The sequence below is a fragment of the Manis pentadactyla genome, chromosome 9, assembly GCF_030020395.1.
Source record: "Manis pentadactyla isolate mManPen7 chromosome 9, mManPen7.hap1, whole genome shotgun sequence".
NCBI classification, from domain to species: domain Eukaryota; kingdom Metazoa; phylum Chordata; class Mammalia; order Pholidota; family Manidae; genus Manis; species Manis pentadactyla.
Genome location: NC_080027.1, coordinates 20,566,045 through 20,587,714, shown reverse-complemented (window position 1 = coordinate 20,587,714; position 21,670 = coordinate 20,566,045). Strand labels below are relative to the sequence as shown.

The 21,670-nt window shown below is 36.7% G+C and overlaps 1 protein-coding gene and 1 pseudogene across 1 annotated transcript; one reads left to right on the top strand and one right to left on the bottom strand.

The window, feature by feature from the left end:
- The first annotated feature begins 2,911 nt into the window (after positions 1-2,911).
- Positions 2,912-3,884, top strand: LOC130684826 (olfactory receptor 5T1-like; annotated as a pseudogene).
- A 12,420-nt stretch (positions 3,885-16,304) lies between these two features.
- LOC130684829 (olfactory receptor 5T1-like) lies at positions 16,305-17,273 on the bottom strand. The gene has a single exon (XM_057507075.1). The coding sequence runs from the start codon at positions 17,271-17,273 to the stop codon at positions 16,305-16,307; it is 969 nt and encodes a 322-aa protein (XP_057363058.1).
- Positions 17,274-21,670: the final 4,397 nt, after the last annotated feature.

Genomic DNA, 21,670 nt, shown 5'->3' with positions numbered 1-21,670 from the left:
TGCTAGCTACCTAATCATATGAATTTGCTTAGAGTATAGGTCAGGCTGCTTCTCAGTTTCCTCATCCATAAAGAGATGCTGAATTATTTCCTTTGCAGGTCACGATGCAGTTTACATACAGTGACATGCCCAGAATTTCTAGCTCCTAGTAGCCACTTATTAACATGTATTCGCTGCCATCGTTCCTTTCATTATTTCCAAGCTTAGTGTTTGCAACATTGTTCTCACAGTTGTACAGTCTTCTGACTGCATGTGCATGGTAGTTGAGGTACCGATTTAATTTTCGTCATCTAAACTGGCCTGTTTTGTTCACTCAGTGTCTGTATTTTTGTCTTTCTAGACTCTAAGTCTCTATCTCTTAAAGTGAACTAATCTAGATATAAACACAAGCCACTATCATTTCCTTGAATACTGGTTGGCAAAAACCTGTTTGAAGAGCATCTTGGATGAAATAAATAAACCCCATATTTTTTTGCCTATCTTTCCTCCAATTCCCTATAGCAGAGTAGATAATTGCTCTAATGGGACATAATTTGGATTAAAAAATATCTTCATTCATAAACTACAGATAAAATCAGAAGAAAAGAATTACAAGAAAATTAGTATGGACAAAATTATCAGGAGAAGTCATATTTCATATGTATGCATCCTTCATATACAACTAACACTTTAATAAAACATTTTAGTGCATCTCATAAGTAAGCAGTCTGTAATCAGACCATGTTCATATAGTTGAACAAGACATACACAAAAATTTTGGTTAATCTTAAATTATTTAGTTTGAAGGACAAAGTTACTTCGCCAACATCATGCTAGTGCTAAATCTAATATTTTAATACAAGGTTTCAGAGTCCAAATAGAGCCTTTGTTTTCCACAGATATAACATCTTAACTACATTAATTAAAGGTTAGTGTTGTAATATCCCTGACATTTCTCGTGTTTCTATCAGCTAGTGTGCATTTTATAACGCATTCTTTCAGTAGACCACCTATTGGTTCATTTTTCAAAATTTGCTTGCATATATGTATTTCTTTTCACTGTGATGCTTCCTTTCTGCCCAATTCCTGTTTGGTCCCAGATTCTCTTCAGTAATATATTTTTTACATATTTCACGGATTCTTGATAGAAAGAGAAAGAAAATGAAATATGAACAAAGAGAGAATATGAAAAGAATTTCAAACAAATGAATTTTTTCGTGATGCCCAACTAACATTATTAATACATATTTATATTGAGGGTCTTATGTTATTTTAGTGATGTGTAACCATTAAAAATAAACTAGAAATTATTATAAAGCTTTTGTGTATGTGTCCTCATGAGTAATATTTGAGTTGGCTGAATTTCTGCAGAAGTCAAAATTTAGCCTATAGATTTTTTTTACTCTAAGATTCTCTAAATATTAAATGAGCATTTTGTTTGTTTGTTTTCTCCATATTTAAAGAAGCTATTTATTTTCTGTATTAGAAAAGCAATCTTCCACATGGCTCTGGAAGAAATTTCTGGAAAAATAAAGACATATAACTTTCTTCTTCTAAGAATAGTTTTAAACTGATTTGCTCATACCTTCTTGATGTAGTTCTCAGTATGACAAAATGTAGTGTATTTATGTCATGAATATAAGTCATTTTTTGGTCCTGACCTTATGAAAGGCAGATATTTAACTTCTTTAAATACATTTGGTCTGTGATATACTGGAGGAAAATCAAGAACCTTGATCCTAAATATGGCAAGTACAATATTTAATTTCGTATCAATTATGGAGATTTTTATTACATAGTTAAGGTGCAGCTGACTCTTAAACTGTTTTTTAATTGTTGTATAGTTTCCATTCTTTATACTTTACTGAATAGGAAATTGACAGCATAGGTAAATACATTGTGGCTTACATAGTGATTTTATTCTTTTAGCCATAGCTTCTATAAACAATTATTTTATCAGGTTTTTTTATTTTATAACAATTTAAAAACTCTCTAAGAAACTATATTTAAAAATTGCCATGATTTATTTTTGACAGAAATATACTTAAGGTCTTCACAGGGATAATGAGTATAACATATGAATAGAGAAAGATCTTGCATCCATATTATGTTGAAATTCGCAAAACATTAGAAGTATAACAAACTGTGGAGGGCCAAATGGACAACCTAGAGATATGTGTATCAAGAAAGAAAACTAAGAAGCAACACAAAACTAAACAAAAAATAATGCTGCGTTTTTGTTTGCAGGCAAGGTACATCTGCCTCCCAAATCTGTTGTCTGTTCATCAATGATCTGGAAGTATTAGTGGAAGACGATAATAGCCAAAAATGAGAACCAAAAATGGGTTAGTCAGAAAAAGCCACATTGTATAAGAAGTTGAAATGAAGTGTAACATCCCATATTGTAGCCTTTAGGAATACTTCAGAATTAAATAATTTTCACAATGTTATTCTTATTAAAATATATTCCATCTTATGATATACATGTGGATGCTCCCATTTAAACAATTGTGAACATTAAGGAAAGGAACTGCATGCACACTGTAGGAAAACTAGAACCAATATTCAGGTGTCCAATTTTTAATATACTATTTTCAGATTTTAAAAGCCCTATATTCATTTATCTTGGTGAATTTTAAGGTAATGCAATATGAAAACAGATGGTAATAAATAAAACAAAAAATAAACTGGAAATTAATCCATTTATTAGCATATATTTTAAACTTGAAAAATTTTGTTAATAACTTAATAAAATATTTTCTTTAATTTATTACACAGGGTAAAGCATCCATTTGGACCAAAATTCATCACTGCCTATTCCTACATTGCCAAGGATTTCAACATGACCTGCTAAGAAACAGATATGAGGATACAATAGGGCAGATACTATTTTTAAAAATATTGACTTAAAAATCTATAAATAAAAACTGAGATGTCAGAGTTGACATCAGACTTAGCTTTACACAGGATTCAGTGGAAAAATGTGACTGATGTCACCACATTTATACTGATGGGCTTCACAGATGATTTTGAGATGAACGCCTTCCTATTTTTGCGATTTTTAGCAATCTATTTTTTAACTCTGGCCGGAAATTTGGGACTGGTTTTCTTAGTCATTGGGGATTCCCGGCTCCATAACCCGATGTACTATTTCCTGAGTGTGTTATCATTCCTGGATGCCTGCTATTCCTCAGTTGTCACTCCAAAAATTTTGGTCAGTTTCCTAGCAGAGAATAAAGCCATTTCATTCTTTGGATGTGCAGCCCAGATGTTTCTTTTTGTTACTTTTGGAACCACAGAGTGCTTTCTGTTGGCAGCAATGGCATATGATCACTATGTAGGAATATACAACCCTCTCCTGTATTCAGTGAGCATGTCACCCAGAGTCTATGTTCCCCTTATCATTGCTTCCTATGTTGAGGGCATCCTGCACGCTTCTGTACACACCGTGGCCACATTTAGCCTCTCCTTCTGTGCATCCAATGAAATCAGACATGTCTTCTGTGACATCCCTCCTCTCCTCGCTCTTTCTTGCTCAGACACTCACACAAACCAGCTTCTACTCTTCTACTTTGTGGGCGCCATTGAGATGGTTACTATCCTGATTGTGCTGATCTCCTATGGCTTCATTCAGTTGGCCATTCTGAGGATTCATTCCACTGATGGGAGGATAAAAGTCCTTTCTACGTGTGGTTCTCATATAACTGGAGTGACAATTTATCATGGAACGATCCTCTTCATGTATGTGAGACCAAGTTCCAGCTATGCGTTGGACCATGATATGATAGTATCAGTATTTTACACCATTGTGATTCCCATGCTAAATCCCATCATCTATAGTTTAAAGAACAAAGATGTAAAAAAGGCAATGAAAAGAATGTTTGAAGAATTGGTTTATCAATTAATTCTATATTTCACACTGACCAATCGATTGAAACAAATTAAGAATAATGTTCATTGTCTCAATACCAAATCATAAAGACTTTCCTCTAGTTTATTTGTGTGTTTCTATCATTGATAGGTATTTTGTTGTTATTGTCATTAATCTACAATTACATGAGGAACATTATGTTTACTAGGCTTCCCCTACCCCAAGTCCCCCCCACAAACCTCATTACAGTCACTGTCCATCAGCATAGTAAGATGCTGTAGAATCACTACTTGTCTTCTCTGTGCTGCAAAGCCCTCCCCTTTTCTCCCAACCCCCACATTATACATACTAATCATAATAGCCCCTTTCTTCTTCCCCACCCTTATCCCTCCCTACCCTCTCATTCTCCCTAGGATCTTTCCCTTTGGTAACTGTTAGTCCATTCTTGGGTTCTGTGATTCTGCTGCTGTTTTGTTCCTTCAGGTTTTCTTTTGTTCTTATACTCCACAGATAAGTGAAATCATTTGGTATTTGTTTTTCTCCGCTTGACTTATTTCACTAAGCATAATACCCTCTAGCTCCATCCATGTTGTTGCAAATGGTAGGATTTGTTTTCTTCTTATGGCTGAATAATATTCCACTGTGTATTATGTACCACATCTTCTTTATCCATTCATCTACTGATGGACACTAAGGTTGCTTCCATTTCTTGGCTATTGTAAATAGTGCTGCGATAAACATAGGGGTGCGTCTGTCTTTTTCAAACTGGAGTGATGCATCCTTAGGGTAAATTCCTAGAAGTGGAGTTCCTGGATAAAATGGTAAGTCTATTTTGACTATTTTGAAAAATCTGCATATTGCTTTCCACAATGGTTGAACTAATTTACATTCCCACCAGCAGTATAGGAGGGTTCCCCTTTCTCCACAACCTTGCCAACATTTGTTGTTGTTTGTCTTTTGGATGGTAGCCATCCTTACTGGTATGAGATGATATCTCATTGTGGTTTTAATTTGCAATTCTCTGATAACTAGCAATGTGGAGCATCTTTTCATGTGTCTGTTGGCCATCTGAATTTCTTCTTTGGAGAACTGTCTGTTCAGCTGCTCTGCCTAGTTTTTAATTGGATTGTTTGCTTTTTTTTGTTGAGGTGTGTGAGCTCTTTATGTATTTTGGATGTCAAGCCTTTATCTGATCTGTCATTTACGAATATATTCTCCCATACTGTAGGGTACCTTTTTGTTCTATTGATGGTGTCCTTTGCTGTAGAGAAGCTTTCAGCTTAATATAGTCCCACTTGTTCATTTTTGCTTTTGTTTCCCTTGCCTGGGTAGATATGTTCATGAAGAAGTCGCTAATGTTTATGTCCAAGAGACTTTTACCTATATTTTTTTCTAAGAGTTTTATGGTTTCACGACTTACATTCAGGTCTTTGATCCATTTCGAATTTAGTTTTGTGTATGGGGTTAGACAGTGATCCAGTTTCATTTTCTTACATGTAGCTGTCCAGTTTTTCCAGCACCATCTGTTGAAGAGACTGTCATTTCCCCGTTGTATATCCATCGCTCCTTCATTGAATATTAATTGACCATATATGTTTGGGTTAATGTCTGGAGTCTCTATTCTGTTCCACTGGTCTGTGGCTCTGTTCTTGTGCCAGTAGCAAATTGTCTTGATTACTATGGCTTTATCGTAGAGCATGAAGATGGGGAGTGAGATCCCCACCACTTTATTCTTCTTTCTCAGGATTGCTTTTTCTATTCGGGTTCTTTGGTGTTTCCATATGAATTTTTGAACTATTTGTTCCAGTTCGTTGCAGAATGTTACTGGTAATTTGATAGGGTTTGCATCAAATCTGTATATTGCTTTGGGCAGGATGGAAATTTTGACAATATTAATTCCTCCTAGCCAAGAGCATGGGATGAGTTTCCATTTGTTAGTGTCCTCTTTAATTTCTCTTAAGAGTGTCTTATAGTTTTCAGGTTATAGGTCTTTCACTTCTTTGGTTAGGTTTATTCCTAGGTATTTTATTCTTTTTGATGCTATTGTGAATGGAATTGTTTTCCTGATTTCTCTTTCTATTGGCTCATTGTTAGTGTATAGGAAAGCCACAGATTTCTGTGTATTAATTTTGCATCCTGCAACTTTGCTGTATTCCAATATCAGTTCTAGTAGTTTTGGAGTGGAGTCTTTAGGGTTTTTTATGTAAATATCATGTCATCTGCAAATATTGACAGTTTGACTTCTTCTTTACCAATCTGGATTCCTTGTATTTCTTTGTTTTCTCTAATTGCCATGGCTAGGACCCCCAGTACTATGTTAAATAACTGTGGGGAGAGTGGGCATCCCTGTCTTGTTCCTGATGGCAGAGGAAAAGCTATCAGATTCTCCCTGTTCAGTATGATGTTGGCTGTGGGTTTATCGTATATGGCCTTTATTATGTTGAGGTACTTGCCCTCTATACCCATTTTGCTGAGAGTTTTTATCATGAGTGGATGTTGAATTTTGTTGAATGCTTTTTCAGCATCTGTGGAGATGATCATGTGGTTCTTGTCTTTCTTTTTGTTTATGTGGTGGATGATGTTGATGGATTTTCGAATGTTGTACCATCCTTGCTTCCCTGGGATGAATCCCACTTGCTCACTATGTATTATCCTCTTGATGTATTTTTGAATTCGGTTTGCTAATACTTTATTGAGTATTTTTGCATCTATGTTCATCAGGGATATTGGTCTGTAATTTTCTTTTTTGGTGGAGTCTGTGGCCTGATTTTTGTATTAGGGTGATGTTGGCTTCGTAGAATGAGTTTGGGAGTATTCCCTCCTCTTCTACTTTTTGGAAAACTTTAAGGAGAATGGGTATTATATCTTCTTGTATGTCTGATAAAATTTCGAGGTAAATCCATCTGGTCCGGGGTCTTTTTTCTTGGGTAGTTGTTTGATTACTGCTTCAATTTCTTCGCTGGTAATTGGTTTGTTTAGATTTTGTGTTTCTTCCTTGGTCCCTCTTGGGAGGTTGTATTTTTCTAGGAAGTTGTCCATTTCTCCTAGGTTTTCCAGCTTCTTAGCATATAGGTCTTCATAGTATTCTCTAATAATTCTTTGTATGTCTGTGGGGTCCGTCGTGATGTTTCCATTCTCATTTCTGATTCGGCTGATGTGTGTTGATTCTCTTTTTCTCTTAATAAGTCTGGCTAGAGGCTTATTTATTTTGTTTATTTTCTCAAAGAACCAGGTCTTGGTTTCATTGATTTTTCTATTGTTTTATTCTTCTCAATTTTGTTTATTTCTTCTCTGATCTTTATTGTGTCCCTCCTTCTGCTGACTTTAGGCCGCATGTGTTCTTCTTTTTCCAATTTTGATAATTGTGACATTAGACTGTTCATTTGGGTTTGTTCTTCCTTCTTTAAATATGCCTGGATTGCTATATACTTTTCTCTTAAGACTGCTTTTGCTGCATCCCACAGAAGTTGGTTCTTTGTGTTGTTGTTTTCATTTATTTCCTATATATTGCTGGATCTCCATTTTAATTTGGTCATTGATCCATTGACTATTTAAAAGTGTGTTGTTAAGCCTCCATGTGTTTGTGAGCCTTTTTGCTTTCTTGGTGCAATTTATTTCTAGTTTTATACCTTTGTGGTCTGAAAAATTGGTTGGTAGGATTTCAATCTTTTTTAATTTACTGAGGCTCTTTTTGTGGCCTAGTATGTGGTCTATTCTGCAGAGTGTTGCATGTGCACTTGAGAAGAATGGGTAACCTGTTGCTTTTGGGTGTAGAGTTCTCTAGATGTCTATTAGGTTCATCTATTCTAGTGTGTTGTTCAATGCCTCTGTGTCCTTACTTACTTTCTGTCTGGTGGATCTGTCCTTTGGAGTGAATGGTGTGTTGAAGTCTCCTAAAATGAATGCATTGCATTCTATTTCCTCCTTTAGTTCTGTTAGTATTTGTTTCACATATGCTGGTGGTCCTGCGTTGGGTGCATATATGTTTATAATGGTTATATCCTTTTGATGGACTTAGCCCATTATCATTATGTAATGTCCTTCTTTATCTCTTGTTACTTTCTTTGTTTTTAAGTCTATTTTGTCTGATACTAGTATTGCAACACCTGCTTTTTTCTCCCTATTGTTTGCATGAAATATCTTTTTCCATTCCTTGACTTTTAGTCTGTGCATGTCTTTAGGTTTGAGGTGAGTCTCTTGTAAGCAGCATAGAGATGGGTCTTGTTTTTTTATCCATTCACTGACTCTATGTCTTTTGTTTGGTGCACTCAGTCCATTTATATTTAAGGTGATTATTGAAGGATATGTACTTTTTTCCATTTCAGGCTTTAGATTCATGGTTAACAAAGGTTCCAGGTTACTTTCCTTACTATCTAAGAATCTAACTTAACTCACTTAGTATGCTGTTACAAACACAATCTAAAGGTTCTTTTCTATTTCTCCTCCTTTTTCATTTTTTATTTATTGGGTATCCTATTCTATACTTTTTCTCTATCCCTTGATTGGCTTTGGGGATAGTCAATTTTATTTTGCATTTGCCTCACAATCAGCTGCTCCACCCTACCTACCGTGGTTTTACTACCTCTGGTGACAGCTATCCAACCCTAGGAACACTTCCATCTATAGCAGTTCCTCCAAAATAGACTGCAGAGATGGTTTGTGGGAGGTAAACTCTCTCAGCTTTTGCTTAGCTGGAAATTGTTTAATCCCTCCTTCAAATTTAAATGGTAATCTTGCTGGATAAAGTAATCTTGGTTCCAGGCCCGTCTGCTTCATGGCATTAAATACATCATGCCACTCCCTTCTGGCCTGTAAGGTTTCTGCTGAAAAGTCTGATGTTAGTCTAATGGGCTTTCCTTTGTATGTGAACTTATTTCTGCCTCTGGCTGCTTTTAACAGTCTGTACTTATCCTTGGTCTTTCCCATTTTAATTACTATGTGTCTTGCTGTTGTCTTCCTTGGGTCCCTTGTGTAAGGGGATCTGTGGATCTCCATGGCCTGACAGACTGTGTCCTTCCATAGATTGTGGAAGTTTTCAGCAACTACCTCCTCAAAGACACTTTCCATCCCTTTCTCTCTCTTCTTCTTCTTCTGGTATCCCTATAATGCGAATATTGTTCTGCTTGGATTGGTCACACAGTTCTCTCAATATTCTTTCATTTTTAGAGATAATTTTTTCTCTCTGTGCCTCGGCTTCTTTGTATTCCTCTTCTCTATTTTCTATTTCATTTATTGTCTCTTCCACTGTATCCAACCTGCTTTTAATACTCTCCATCGTGTTTTTCAACGATTGGATCTCTGACCTGAATTCATTCCCGAGTTCTTGGATGTCTTCCGTACCTCCATTAGGATGTTGATGATTTATATTTTGGACTCCCTTTCAGAGAGTGTCATGAGGTCCATGTCATTTAAATCTTTCTCTGGAGTTGTATTAACAATTTTAGTCTGGACAAGGTTCCTTTGGCGTTTCATGTTTGTATATGGCACCCTTTATTGTCCAGAAGCTTTATTCTGGGGCTGCTGAGTCCCTGAAGCAATGTCAGAGGTCGCAGAGGAGTGGTACTGTTGCCTGGGTGTAGGAAAGAGCTGTTCCCATCTCCTGGCTGCTGTGCCTGTCTCCACTGCCTGTGAAAGTGGGCCGAGCACACAGGTATAAGTTTTTGTCCCAGAGCAGCCGGATTTGGATCCCTGCTTTCCACAAGCAGCTGGAATCCCAGTGTCCCCAGGAATTCTGCCTGTATTAACTTTCCAACCCAGTAGTCATGCGAGTCTCATGAAAGCACCATGAAATGTAGGTTTGTGCTCCCAGAACAGATCTCCAGAGCTACGTATTCAGCAGTTCCAAGCCTTCCACTCCCTCCCTGCTCCATTTGTCTTCCTCCCGCCGGTGAACTGGGGTAGGGGAGGGGCTCGGGTCCTGCGGAGAGACAGCACTGGTAAGTTACCCTGTTTGGTGAGGTCTGCTCTTTTCTCCAGGTTTGTGCACTCTGACACCCTCCTCTTCCTGCTGCTCTCTCAGGATTAGTTGTGCCAATTAAATTTTCTATTTGTATCTAGTTTTAGGAGGAAGCCTCTGTCTCTCCTCTCATGCTGCCATCTTTAATCCTCTCTTATTGTTAAGTATTTTAATAAGAAGATCGTTGGCATTCCGCCACTGATGCAGTTTTCACATATGCAGAAGAACTCTTTCATCCATTTGCTTCTTAGTTAATTCATCCAAAGATATGCACATGCACAAATACACATACGTACACACATAAGTACATATAATCACATGTATGCTGACACTGACTGTATCAGTGTGCTGGAGCTGCCATAGCGAAGTTCCACACACTGCTGGCTTAAATCACAGAACCTTACTTCTCACTGTTACAGAATCTAGAAGTAAGATGAAAATGAAGGAAGGACTAATTTCTCCTGAGGTATCTCTCCTTCACTTATAGATAGCAGTCTTCTCTGTCTTCCCATGGTCATACTTGTTTCTATGTTCTGATGTCCTCTTCTTATGACAATAGTCATATTGGATTAGAGTCCGCTCGAACAACTTTAAGCCCCTATTGCCAAATAGAGTCACATACTGAGGTATGCAAAATATGAATATTGGAGTATGTCTGTGTATACATATGTATACTTGTATGCTATATATATACTTTTGTATTGCATATATACATATATGCCCATGTATATTTATGATATATATACATATTTTTGCATATATACCCATATATTTATTATTTAAAGTCATATATATGTGATCTTCAAAATGTACACTATAAGCTTTCATACTCATCTGAGTCTAATTGTATAAGTTCCAGAGTTGCAATAGTAAATAGCTTTGCAATTATATTTGAGTAACTTGAGCAAATACTACCTCATCCATAGCAAAATTATGGCTCACATAATCCCAATCATCTCTCCATGGAGGCAGTAGCATTTGACTCCAGGTCAAAGCAGTCTTCTCCTAGAACTATGCATTTGCAGAAATCTCATTCTAGCCTGTGATTCAGGGAGTATAGATTAAACTTCTCAAATTCCTGGTGTCATTACTATGCTGTTTCTGAGGGTGGCTTTCTCCCCGCTCTTATTATTTCACCCATACCACGGACATTAAACCCATTTTCTTTCCTCACAGAACACAGTTGACTAGGCCTTAACATTTATCAAGATTATACTTTTAAACTCAAGAATGACAAAAGACGAGCAGAATCCAGAGAGTGACAGAAAGTGGCTGGCACATTGGGGTCTTCCCACAGTAAGACCCAGTCCAGCTTTTGGGGCGGTCCTGACCCAGCTTTACCTCTGCTTTCCTACAACTTCCCCATCCCCCACCCCTCTGGGATGTCCTTACAGATGATGCCACCTCTCATGCCCACGCCAAGATCCATTGGTCAGAAAAGCATCCCTACTATGCTCATGCTCAGCTGTGCCTCCAAAGAACTTACTTGCATTGCAAGGAAACGTCCTTCACAGTGAAATACATGCAGCCATGTTTTCCCTTCCTTCCCTCCTTCCTTTCATTATCATTACATCTCCTTTCTTTTTGGTGTGAAATCCTTTTAGTTTCAATAGGACCGTCTGAATAGAACATCAAGTACAAAGCAAGGATATTTTTCTGACGTGGGATTATTAAGTTTAAATAACACCTTAACTCTACAAATATAGACCATCTCTTACTACAATATATCCCTGATCCCAATTTTTCTGCGCTCCTTTTCTTCCTGTTTGGAAGCTCTGCACACTGCTCTTCACACTATTCCCTCCTCTAAATGCCTCTCAGTGAGGTTCTCTAAGATTGTAGTCAGGGTATTATCTACTACATTATAAAATTCCAGTTTGCTTCCTTTGCAAACCCTCATATTCTTTCTTTCTTAAATTCATCCGTTGCCCCTACCACTCTTTAACATAACATGGACTTAATTTATATATGTTTTATTATCTAATCTATTTTTTTTGTCTAAAACAATGTCTGACACATTTCCTTGCTCAAATAATATTCTCTAAATGAATGAATATCTTAGATATCATCAAAAACTTTTTTAAGAATTCAATCAAGGGACACATGTGAAATAAGATAGCACTTTCTATTTAAATATTAGTTATTATTTTAGATTTTCTAGTTTCTTTTTCCCCTCAAAAATTTTCCACTCCTTGCAATTATCTACTTTACTGTTTTTTTCTAGTTTTCTGATTTGGGTATCCATTTTTCCAGTGAACAATTTATTAGTGGTCTCCCACATATTTTGGTCTATCATATTTCATTAGAAATATTTCTGAATTTTTTTCTTATTTCTCTTTGACGTAGGAGTAGTTTAGTAATATTAAAAAATGCCTAAATGGAAAAATTTGAGGTTACTTTTTTAAATTGGCTATTCATTTCTGAACAGAACACAGTTTTTAAAAACTTCCTTATTCAGATCTTAGTTTTCACAAACATATGCAAGTTTTCATAAATGCTGTACATACACTTACAAAGGAAGAAAATTGTCTTATTTGCTATCAAAACTTAATGCATACCTATCTATGAAAATAAATTTACTGAATGTGTGGTTTTTCTTTATGTATTAATATTTTCTTGACAGAAAATATTTCATAGAGGTATATTAGCTTTTCTGAATATTAGAAGGCTTCCTTCTCATTCTTTACATGTTCTCTATGACCAGGTTCTTAAAATTGGATGTTTGTCACTACATTATTCATATGCATAACATTCACTTCTAAACCTTCACAGAGAATTAAAACCTGTATTACAAAGTATCCTTTTTAAATTTTGATGCTCTTTCCTTCATTCTATATTTCTCAATATTAACATTAGAACAAATGCTTCTTCTATGTGTATTACCTAAATACATATCTGTTCATACTTTTGTAATTATTTTTCTTAAATATTCTGTAATGTATTTAACTTTTAGAAAACTACAATGAATGTCTTCTCTTTGCAAAGATATATTAGATGCATCTACAATTATTTAGTCTTAACGTATATTTTGTCTTGGCTTTGTCATAATGTTCATGCTACAAATATGCGTCAAACACGCAGACAGATTTACACAGACATATGTACACAAAATAATAAAAATATACAATTGTGATGCTTGAATCCTGAGGCAGCAGAGTGCAAGTGGAGGCCCTCAACCTCAGTGACAAGGGAATGTGGTTACTCTCTAGGACAGTGGACTCAAAGCAGCAATCAGAATAGTCTGATTCCTGAACAAGCATGGCAATGGATGGTTGATCATGGTGTTTCTAAGAGTAAGATAGATAGGAGGCCCACTAAGTTCTGACTTTATCTGTGTAAGCAGAAACCTTCTAGATTAAGTTAACAAAAATCCAATTTGAGCCACAAAAATAGAGAGTTGTGGTCCCTCAATCAGTTCCTGGACTGTGCCAATTTATAGTCCTAGAGCTCCTCATATGAAGGGAAGTCTATGTACCCTTGAGGAATGAGCCTGGTATACTACCAAAAATTTAAACTATTAATCTTTCTCCAAGAATTCCTTCCCCAAAGGGACCTTACCCTTTACCAGGGTAACTGTGCACTGGAATAAAGGAAATAAATAAACTGATACTAATTCCAGAAGAACCAAATTATCACTGTGACCCAAGAGTCAGAGGACTAGGCTTTTGGGGATCAGGTGATCAGTGGAGCCTTATCTCCTGTCCATCTCACAGTGGTCCAAGAGGGTCCCTGAACCCATCCTGTGGTTATTTCTCCAGCTGCAGAATGCCTAAGTGCAATAGATCAACTGGTAGAATCTGCACATCTGTTTCCTGCCCTGTGGAGTGAGGGCTACTATGATGGGAAAAGCCAAGTGGGGAACAACTAGGACTGCCTCTACCAAGGAAGAGACTAAACCAAAATCAATACTGCATTCTGGGAGGGAAATAAGAGATTAGTGCTGCCATCAAGGACTTGAAGGAGGCAGGGGTGGTGACTTCCATGACATTCCCCTTCAAGACTCCTATTTGGCCTTTGCAGAAGAATGATAGGTCTTAGAGAATGACAAATAATTATCATAAATTTAATTCTATGGTTGTTCCAGTCACTCCTGCTGGACCGGATGTAGTTCCACTGCTTGAGCAAATTAGCATATGCGCTGCTACCTGGGGTGCAGCTATTCATCTGGCAAGTCCTTTTTCCTCCATCCACTTCTCTAAGGTCTACCAAAAGCAGTTTGCTCTCAGCTAGTAAGGCCAGCAAGACAACAAGACAACTCGACTGTCTTACCTCAGGGGTACATCAACTCTACAGCCGATGTCATAATTTGATTCACAGGGACTGGATCATCTTTCCCTTCCATAACATACCTCCTTGATTCATTACATTGGTGACATTATGCTGATTTGATTTAATGCACAAGAGTAGCAATGACTCCACTTATTGGTAAGACTTCCACGGGCCATGGGGTGGTAAATTATTCTGACAAAAATTCAGGGACTTTCTATCTTACTGAAATACCTTGCAATCCAGGGGAGTGGAGTATGTCGAGACATTCCTTTTAAAGCAAAAGAAAATTTTCTGCATTTGACCCTTTCTGAAGCACAGCACTAGCGGATCTATCTGAATTTTGAAGACAGTACATTCCTTGTTGTGTTACTACAGCTCATTTACCAAATGACCTAAAAAGCTGATCATTTCAAGGAGTTTCACAATAGGAGAAGGCTCTGCAGTGAGTTCAGGCGGCTGTTCAAGCTTTCTTTTCTTGGACCGTATGACCCAGGAGGTCCGGTGGAGCTTGGTCAGGAGCAGACAGGCACACTGTTTGGAGACTTCGGTTGGCCCCCATAGGAGAATCATGCTTCAGGCCTTTAGTGTCTCAGAGCAAAGCCCTGCCACTCTCCATACGTAAATGCTTTTCTTTTTTAAGACAACTCTTGGTCTGCTATTAGGCCTTAATAGAGATTGAACACTTGTCAGTGGTCACCGAGTCACCTTGCTGGCAGAGCTTCCTGTCATGAGCTGGGTGTATGCAGTCCAGACAGGTCATAAATCTGGGCATGCACAGCACGACTTCATCATGAAATGGAAGTACTCTATATGAGACTCTATATGACAGACCCTGAAGGTCCAGGTCAGTTACATGGACCAGAGATGCCCATGGTCCACATTCCTTCTTTCTCCTAGCCTGACTCTCTGGCCTCTCAGGAGTTCCCTTTGATCATTGACAGAGGTAGAGAAGACTCAAGCCTACTTTGCAAATGATTCTGCACAATATGCAGGCACCACCCAAAGTGGGTAGTTGTGGTCTCTCTCCCTTTTCTGTGACATCCCTGAACAAGTGTAGTGAAAGGAAATCTTCCTAGTGTGAAGAATCTCGAGCAATATAATCAGATGTTCATTTTTCTTTGAAGTACAGATGGTCAGATGTGCAATTATATGCTGATTCCTGTCCTGTGACCAATGATTTGGCTGGATAGTCAGGGACATGGAAGCTAAGTGATTGGAAAGTTGATGGTAAGGAAGCCTGGTGAAGAGGTATGTGGGGAGACCTACCTCTGTGTGTTAAATCCTTAGGGTATTTGTGTCCCATGTCAATGTCTGCCAAAGGGCATGCTTCTGTACAAACAATGGCCGCATTTAGCTGCTCCTTCTGTGCATCCAAAGAAAGTAGGCATGTCCTTTGTCTCCTTGTATATTTTCTTGACATGCAGTCCAACAAAATATACATATACACACACACATATATGTGTATATATAATGTGTATATATGTTTATATTTGACATAGTTTATATATTATATACTGATACCCATATATATATAATTTACAGTTTTTGCTTTTCTTTAAGCTATACTTCTGTTTGTCTTTCAAAAGCCTTAGGTATACTCCCAATAAATATTAACATCACACATCATTATAATTTTGGAGTTTCTGAATGGATCTAAAGAATTTCTATGATTGGGCAGTCACAAGGAAGGATTTTGACAGGGGAAAAAAATTTGGATGTTGAAACAAACAGTGAAATGACATGCCCTTAAGCCTGGATGGATCATATTCTGTGGAAGCACATGGAGGACACATGAGGTAACATCTGGGAGGTCCTTCATAGGGCCTCTTGAATGACTTAACATTATAATGAGTGCTGAAGGCACTATAAGCAACGTGAGGGTACAGCAATCTATAGAATCCTGAGGAGGTGAGCTCTAATAATAGTGAGTTAAAATCAATTATACAATAACTAACAACAGTAATATACATTACATCAATGAATATTTAATATGGATCAGTTGGAATACAGTAATCAACATGTAGGTGAGATATGTCTACTGCAAATACACCCACAATTTTAAACTGCTGCATTGGAGGATGATTAATGCCACATTTGGAAATAGTTCAGAATACACAAACACTATTAAATGAAATCAATACACTTTCTTCTCTAGATCCTGAGCATAGAGATATGGACTGATATGCAACATTCTTTGCAATTTTATTCAATGCTAAAAATGCACTTTACTTATAACCAGTTTCTTCCCAATAATTTTTTCATAGCCTCTTTCACATCTTTGTTCCTTAAACTATAGATTATGGGATTAAGCATGGGAATCACAATGGTGTAAAATACTGATACTATCATATCATGGTCCAACGCATAGCTGGAACTTGGTCTCACATACATGAAGAGGATCGTTCCATGATAAATTGACACTCCGGTTAGGTGAGAGCCACACGTAGAAAATACTTTTCTCCTCCCATCAGTGGAATGAATCCTCAGAATGGCCAACAGAATGAATCCATAGGAGATCAGCACAATCAGGATAGTAACCATCTCAATGGCGCCCACAAAGTAGAAGAGTAGAAGCTGGTTTGTGTGAGTGTCTGAGCAAGAAAGAGCGAGGAGAGGAGGGATGTCACAGAAGACATGTCTGATCTCATTGGATGCACAGAAGGAGAGGCTAAATGTGGCTACGGTGTGTACAGAAGCGTGCAGGATGCCACCAACATAGGAAGCAATGATAAGGGGAACGTAGACTCTGGGTGACATGCTCACTGAATACAGGAGAGGGTTGTAGATTGCTACGTAGCGATCATATGCCATTGATGCCAACAGAAAGCACTCTGTGGTTCCAAAAGTAACAAACAGAAGCATCTGGGCTGCACATCCAAGGAATGAAATGGCTTTATTCTCTGCTATGAAACTGACCAACATTTTTGGAGTGACAACTGAGGAATAGCAGGCATCCAGGAATGATAACACACTCAGGAAGTAGTACATCGGGTTATGGAGCCGGGAATCCCCAATGACTAAGGAAACCAGTCCCAAATTTCCGGCCAGAGTAAAAAGATAGATTGCTAAAAATAGCAAAAACAGGAAGACGTTCACCTCAAAATCATCTGTGAAGCCCATCAGTATAAATGTGCTGACTTCAGTCACATTTTTCATCTGAAACCTGTATAAGTCTAAATCCAATGGAAACCCTAACATTTGGGTTTTTAATTACAAGTTCTAAAGCAGTTTCTTACGAAAACCGAATCCTTCCACTTACACCCTGATGTTTGCCTCTCAGTCGGGTAGAATGATTTCCCGGAGAGCGACGGGACCGGCACCATGGAAGCCGCTGGAGCCCAGAGGATGCATTTTGCGGTTCAACTAAAAGGAAGAAATAATTTTGTTCTGGCATCGACTACATTTGTCATATTAAAAATATCAATTTAAGTGGCTTATTTTCCAATCTGTTTCCTGTTAAATTCCTTACCATCTGGTTTTTCTATTACATCATCTTAAAATTCACAAACATGAGTGAACACAGGAATCATTCAATCTTAAAATGTTATCTGGAAAGTCCACAGCTGACTACTAGCTCTGGATTGGCTGCGGCATGAGAAGGCCTTTCGTACTGCTCACAACTGTTAAGATGGGAATCAGCACACTCACAATAAAACACGGGGTTGAACTTCAATGAGAAGAGTTATGAAAATGATCGAATTTTAAAATACTTCCATATGAGCAGAAAATGAGGCAAGTGAGACTTCCATTTCAACTTACTGTACAGAGACACTTTTTCCAACAAAACCATGCTATATTCTTTTTTTTCTGACAGTTACCCTGTTCCATTAGTTTCCATTCCAGAGTGATAAACAGAAGAGCAGGCAATATTCTGGAGACATATGCACCTTGTTAACAAATAAGATACAATTTCCTTTACTTTTCACTTTTTTTTCTCAAAATACATATCATTAAGTTGTTAAATATGTCCTTTGCAGCCTATAGTACTGTTAATGTTTTTCAAATTTTATCTGAATAGCAATGTGAGATGTTCCTCATTTCACATGTGCTTATTATCCCTGCAGTGTCCTTAGAACTATTTTTGAGATGCATTTCAGCCAAAAGGTCACCATGGCTGTTCTTCTATTATGTTATACTTACTTTTGGAGTTTCTTAAATAACTGTGAAGTTAATGTCATGTGATAAAAGATAATAAAACTGCCCTTACAAGATTTTGATAAAAGGATAAAAATCACTGTTTGCCACACACACACACACAAATAAATTTATTTATTTTTCCCTGATGTCATCTTACTTTTTCTTATTTCGTTGAGTATGAGGAAAAGAAAATGCATGACTTAAGGGAAAAAAGTTTATTAGGCATTTATATTTGGGCTTAAATCTCAGTGATTGACATGCAACTAATTACTGGATCCATCATATTTAGGGAGCAGATTTTGACATGCTGACCTCTGTTTTCCTTCAGGATGTTACAGTGAAAAAGTATTGGAAAGAAGTGAAATTCCTGCTGGACACAGGGCCAGGCTGCATTCAGTGACTTACAAGTGATTATATTCATGATGTGAAACACACTACAGTTTTGTTATATTGAGATGCCCATACATCAAGAAGAAAATTAAGAAATAAGCGTAAAAGTGTTAGAAAGAGAAGGAAACCACATGCCTTTATTTTCTCATAGATCCATGTGGAAGATGTTTCTAATGCATAGATTAAATTGCCTCATAAACATGAGTCTACAAAATGCAAAGTGTTCATTTGATTCTTAAAAAATCTAGAGTAAAAAAATAATAACCTTAAATTCTGATTTCTGTATAAATCCAGGAAATTTACAGAATACTCATGAGAACACATACACACAAATATAATAACATATAGTTAGGTTTAAACTCTTCTATAAAAATATCTTATAAAGAAATCAATTAGTGGTATAAATATGTATTAATGTATTTTTTGGGCATCACCAAAAATACATTTCTGTTTAAAAATTCCTATTCTTTTTCTTTTCCTCCCAGACTTCTCTTCTCCCTTTCTGTTTCTCTCCCTCCTTCTCTTTCTCAAATCCTTTGGACTACTTACAAAAATATTCATTAAAAAGAGTCCTCTATAAAACAGAAATTAGACAGATAGGAATAATCACAGTGAAAACAAATAAAAATATGCAAGCATATTTTGAAAAATGTAACAATTGGTAGTCTACTGAAAGTATCCATCACGACATACATACTGACCGATAGACAGGAGAAATTTCAGTAATTTACTTCTGTAACCTTTACTTAACTAATGTGCCTGTGATAAGACAAGTATGAAAGATTAGGATCATTAAGAACTGGACTCTAAAACCTCATATTAAAATGCCACATTTAGCACCTAGTGACAGCGGGAGCTCAGGAAAGTTAAGAGTAACTTTTAATATTTTTAAGCATATTTTTATTGAATTAAAGTTGATATCAATATTGTATTGGTTTCAAGTATACAACACAGCAATTTAACACACACATTATGAAATCCTTACTCCAACTAGAGCAGCTGTTATCTGTCAACATGGAAAGGTGTCACAGAATCATTGGCTGTCCTCTCCATGCTGTACTTCCATTCCTTTGACCAAATTATTTTATGACTGAGATTTTTGTGCCTCTTTATCCCCCTCACATTTCCCATCCATACCCCCATAGTAACTACCAGACACTTCTCAATGTCTATGAGCTTACTGCTGTTTTGCTCATTTCGTTTTGTTTTGTTTTTAAACTTTTCATCTCCTTCTAAACCGAAGAATAACTAGGACTGACCAAAAATTCAGGCATATCTTGTTCAATTACATGAACATGGTGTGATTACAGGCTATTTATCTGAGGAATTAAAGTACGTTTTATTAAATTAAAATATTAATTATATGGGAAAGATGCATACACATGAATTATCACTTCCAAAATACTATTTTATTGAGATTAAACAGTGAATTCCAGTATTCTGTGCTATAACAAACTGAAACTATAAAAAACTAATACCTTTGTCAATGTAATTTTCTGGAAATCTTTGATGTCTCTGTTTTTGCCTGCAGTTCAAGAAGGTGGTTTATGAATGAAACTGTTTTATTCCAAATTGTGTCCCTTTAGAGCTTCTGTATACTTCAGGATAGGAAACTGGGGCATGAGAGAGAAAAAGCATGAGGTTTAGCTACTGCACCCAGGTTGCTCTTCAAACAGACATTTCTGTTAACTGATATTTAAGAAGTTAGAAGTGGTTGTGTTTATGTCTTGTTATTTCACTTGAACAGAGAGACGCTAGAAATACAAAAATATAGACCCTGATTTTTTAACAAAACATAATCAATCTGGAAGACTAAAATGAAATGAGTTTCTCAACTTTCATGGTCAAAAAATGTGAAGTACCAGACAGCCATGAGAACACTATTTCAGACTCTGAGCTCCAAAGGAAGGAGAGTTATGATTGTTGCTACTCACACTATTAAGTGGCTGCTAGGGGTTAGTAATTTTGTGCACATTATCTAATATAATCTGTGTAGCAGCCTACAAACAAAATAATTCAGTGTCCTTTTGCAGATGAGAAAACTGAGGCACAACTGGACGTAAAACTTGGCCAGAGTTGCACAGTTTCTGAAAGAACCAGGATTCAAGCCTAGATTTCTCCAACTTCAAACCCTATATTGTTTTTCTTGACTGTATTACAACCCCATGTGATATACCGAGTTCTGGAAATGTTAACACTGAGACAGCATCCTTGCACATTGTAATAAACAAAAAAAAAAAGAAACTAAAGCTGCTTCTGGATCAATTAGCTAAATGGTAAAATAAATTTAAAGTTTATTTGTATTCTTCAAACATTAAAAATATTATGATCCCAAAGTAGCATCTACCCAATGGCTGCGTATATCAAAATTGGTAGTCATATTTTATTGAGTTAATAATTTTCTTGAACTGTAACTATAACCCCTTGATTCTACTGTGAGTACATTGATTGCTATGGTTCTTCAAGGAAATTAAGGCACATGTCTAATTTACAGCTCAATTGACCTAAATACGTAGGAAACCTTTCCTGTTTTCTCTGCTATGTTCCCTGAAAGGCATGTGATCAATTTTTGATACAGCCTTGAGTTAAATAGAATCTTCTCTCTTAAATACAAATATTAAGTTATATACACTTGTTTCAAATTCAAGAGTAGTTTCTAAAATATTTTATAAGTTATTAAGACCTTTCCTCTTACCTGTGGAAATGAACTATTCACTCAGTTAAGTTATGCTGTGAATAGCATGCATTTAGATTCTTATACCGTTTTATTGAGTTCTTAAAGTTCACAGTGTTGCCCCAAGAGGAAAACAGACTAATTCTTTTCTAAGACAGAAAAGTATCATGATTTGTTTTCATTTTAAACAACTGAACAGCCCTGGGTAATGAACTACATGATGAAAACGATTACATGAATGCACTCTGACCCCTGGTTTAAAATGATTCCTCAGTGGGAAAGAAAATTAATGGTACAGGACATAGTCCTAGCTCTGATACTAACTAGCTGTATGCCATTAGGTTGATGATTTAAAGTTTCTAAAACCTAGTTTCTTCTTCCTCGGAAAATAACC

Bases quoted from the DNA above. Each gene is read 5' to 3' on its own strand.
- LOC130684829 (XM_057507075.1), bottom strand. From the start codon at position 17,273: ATGTTAGGGTTTCCATTGGATTTAGACTTATACAGGTTTCAGATGAAA.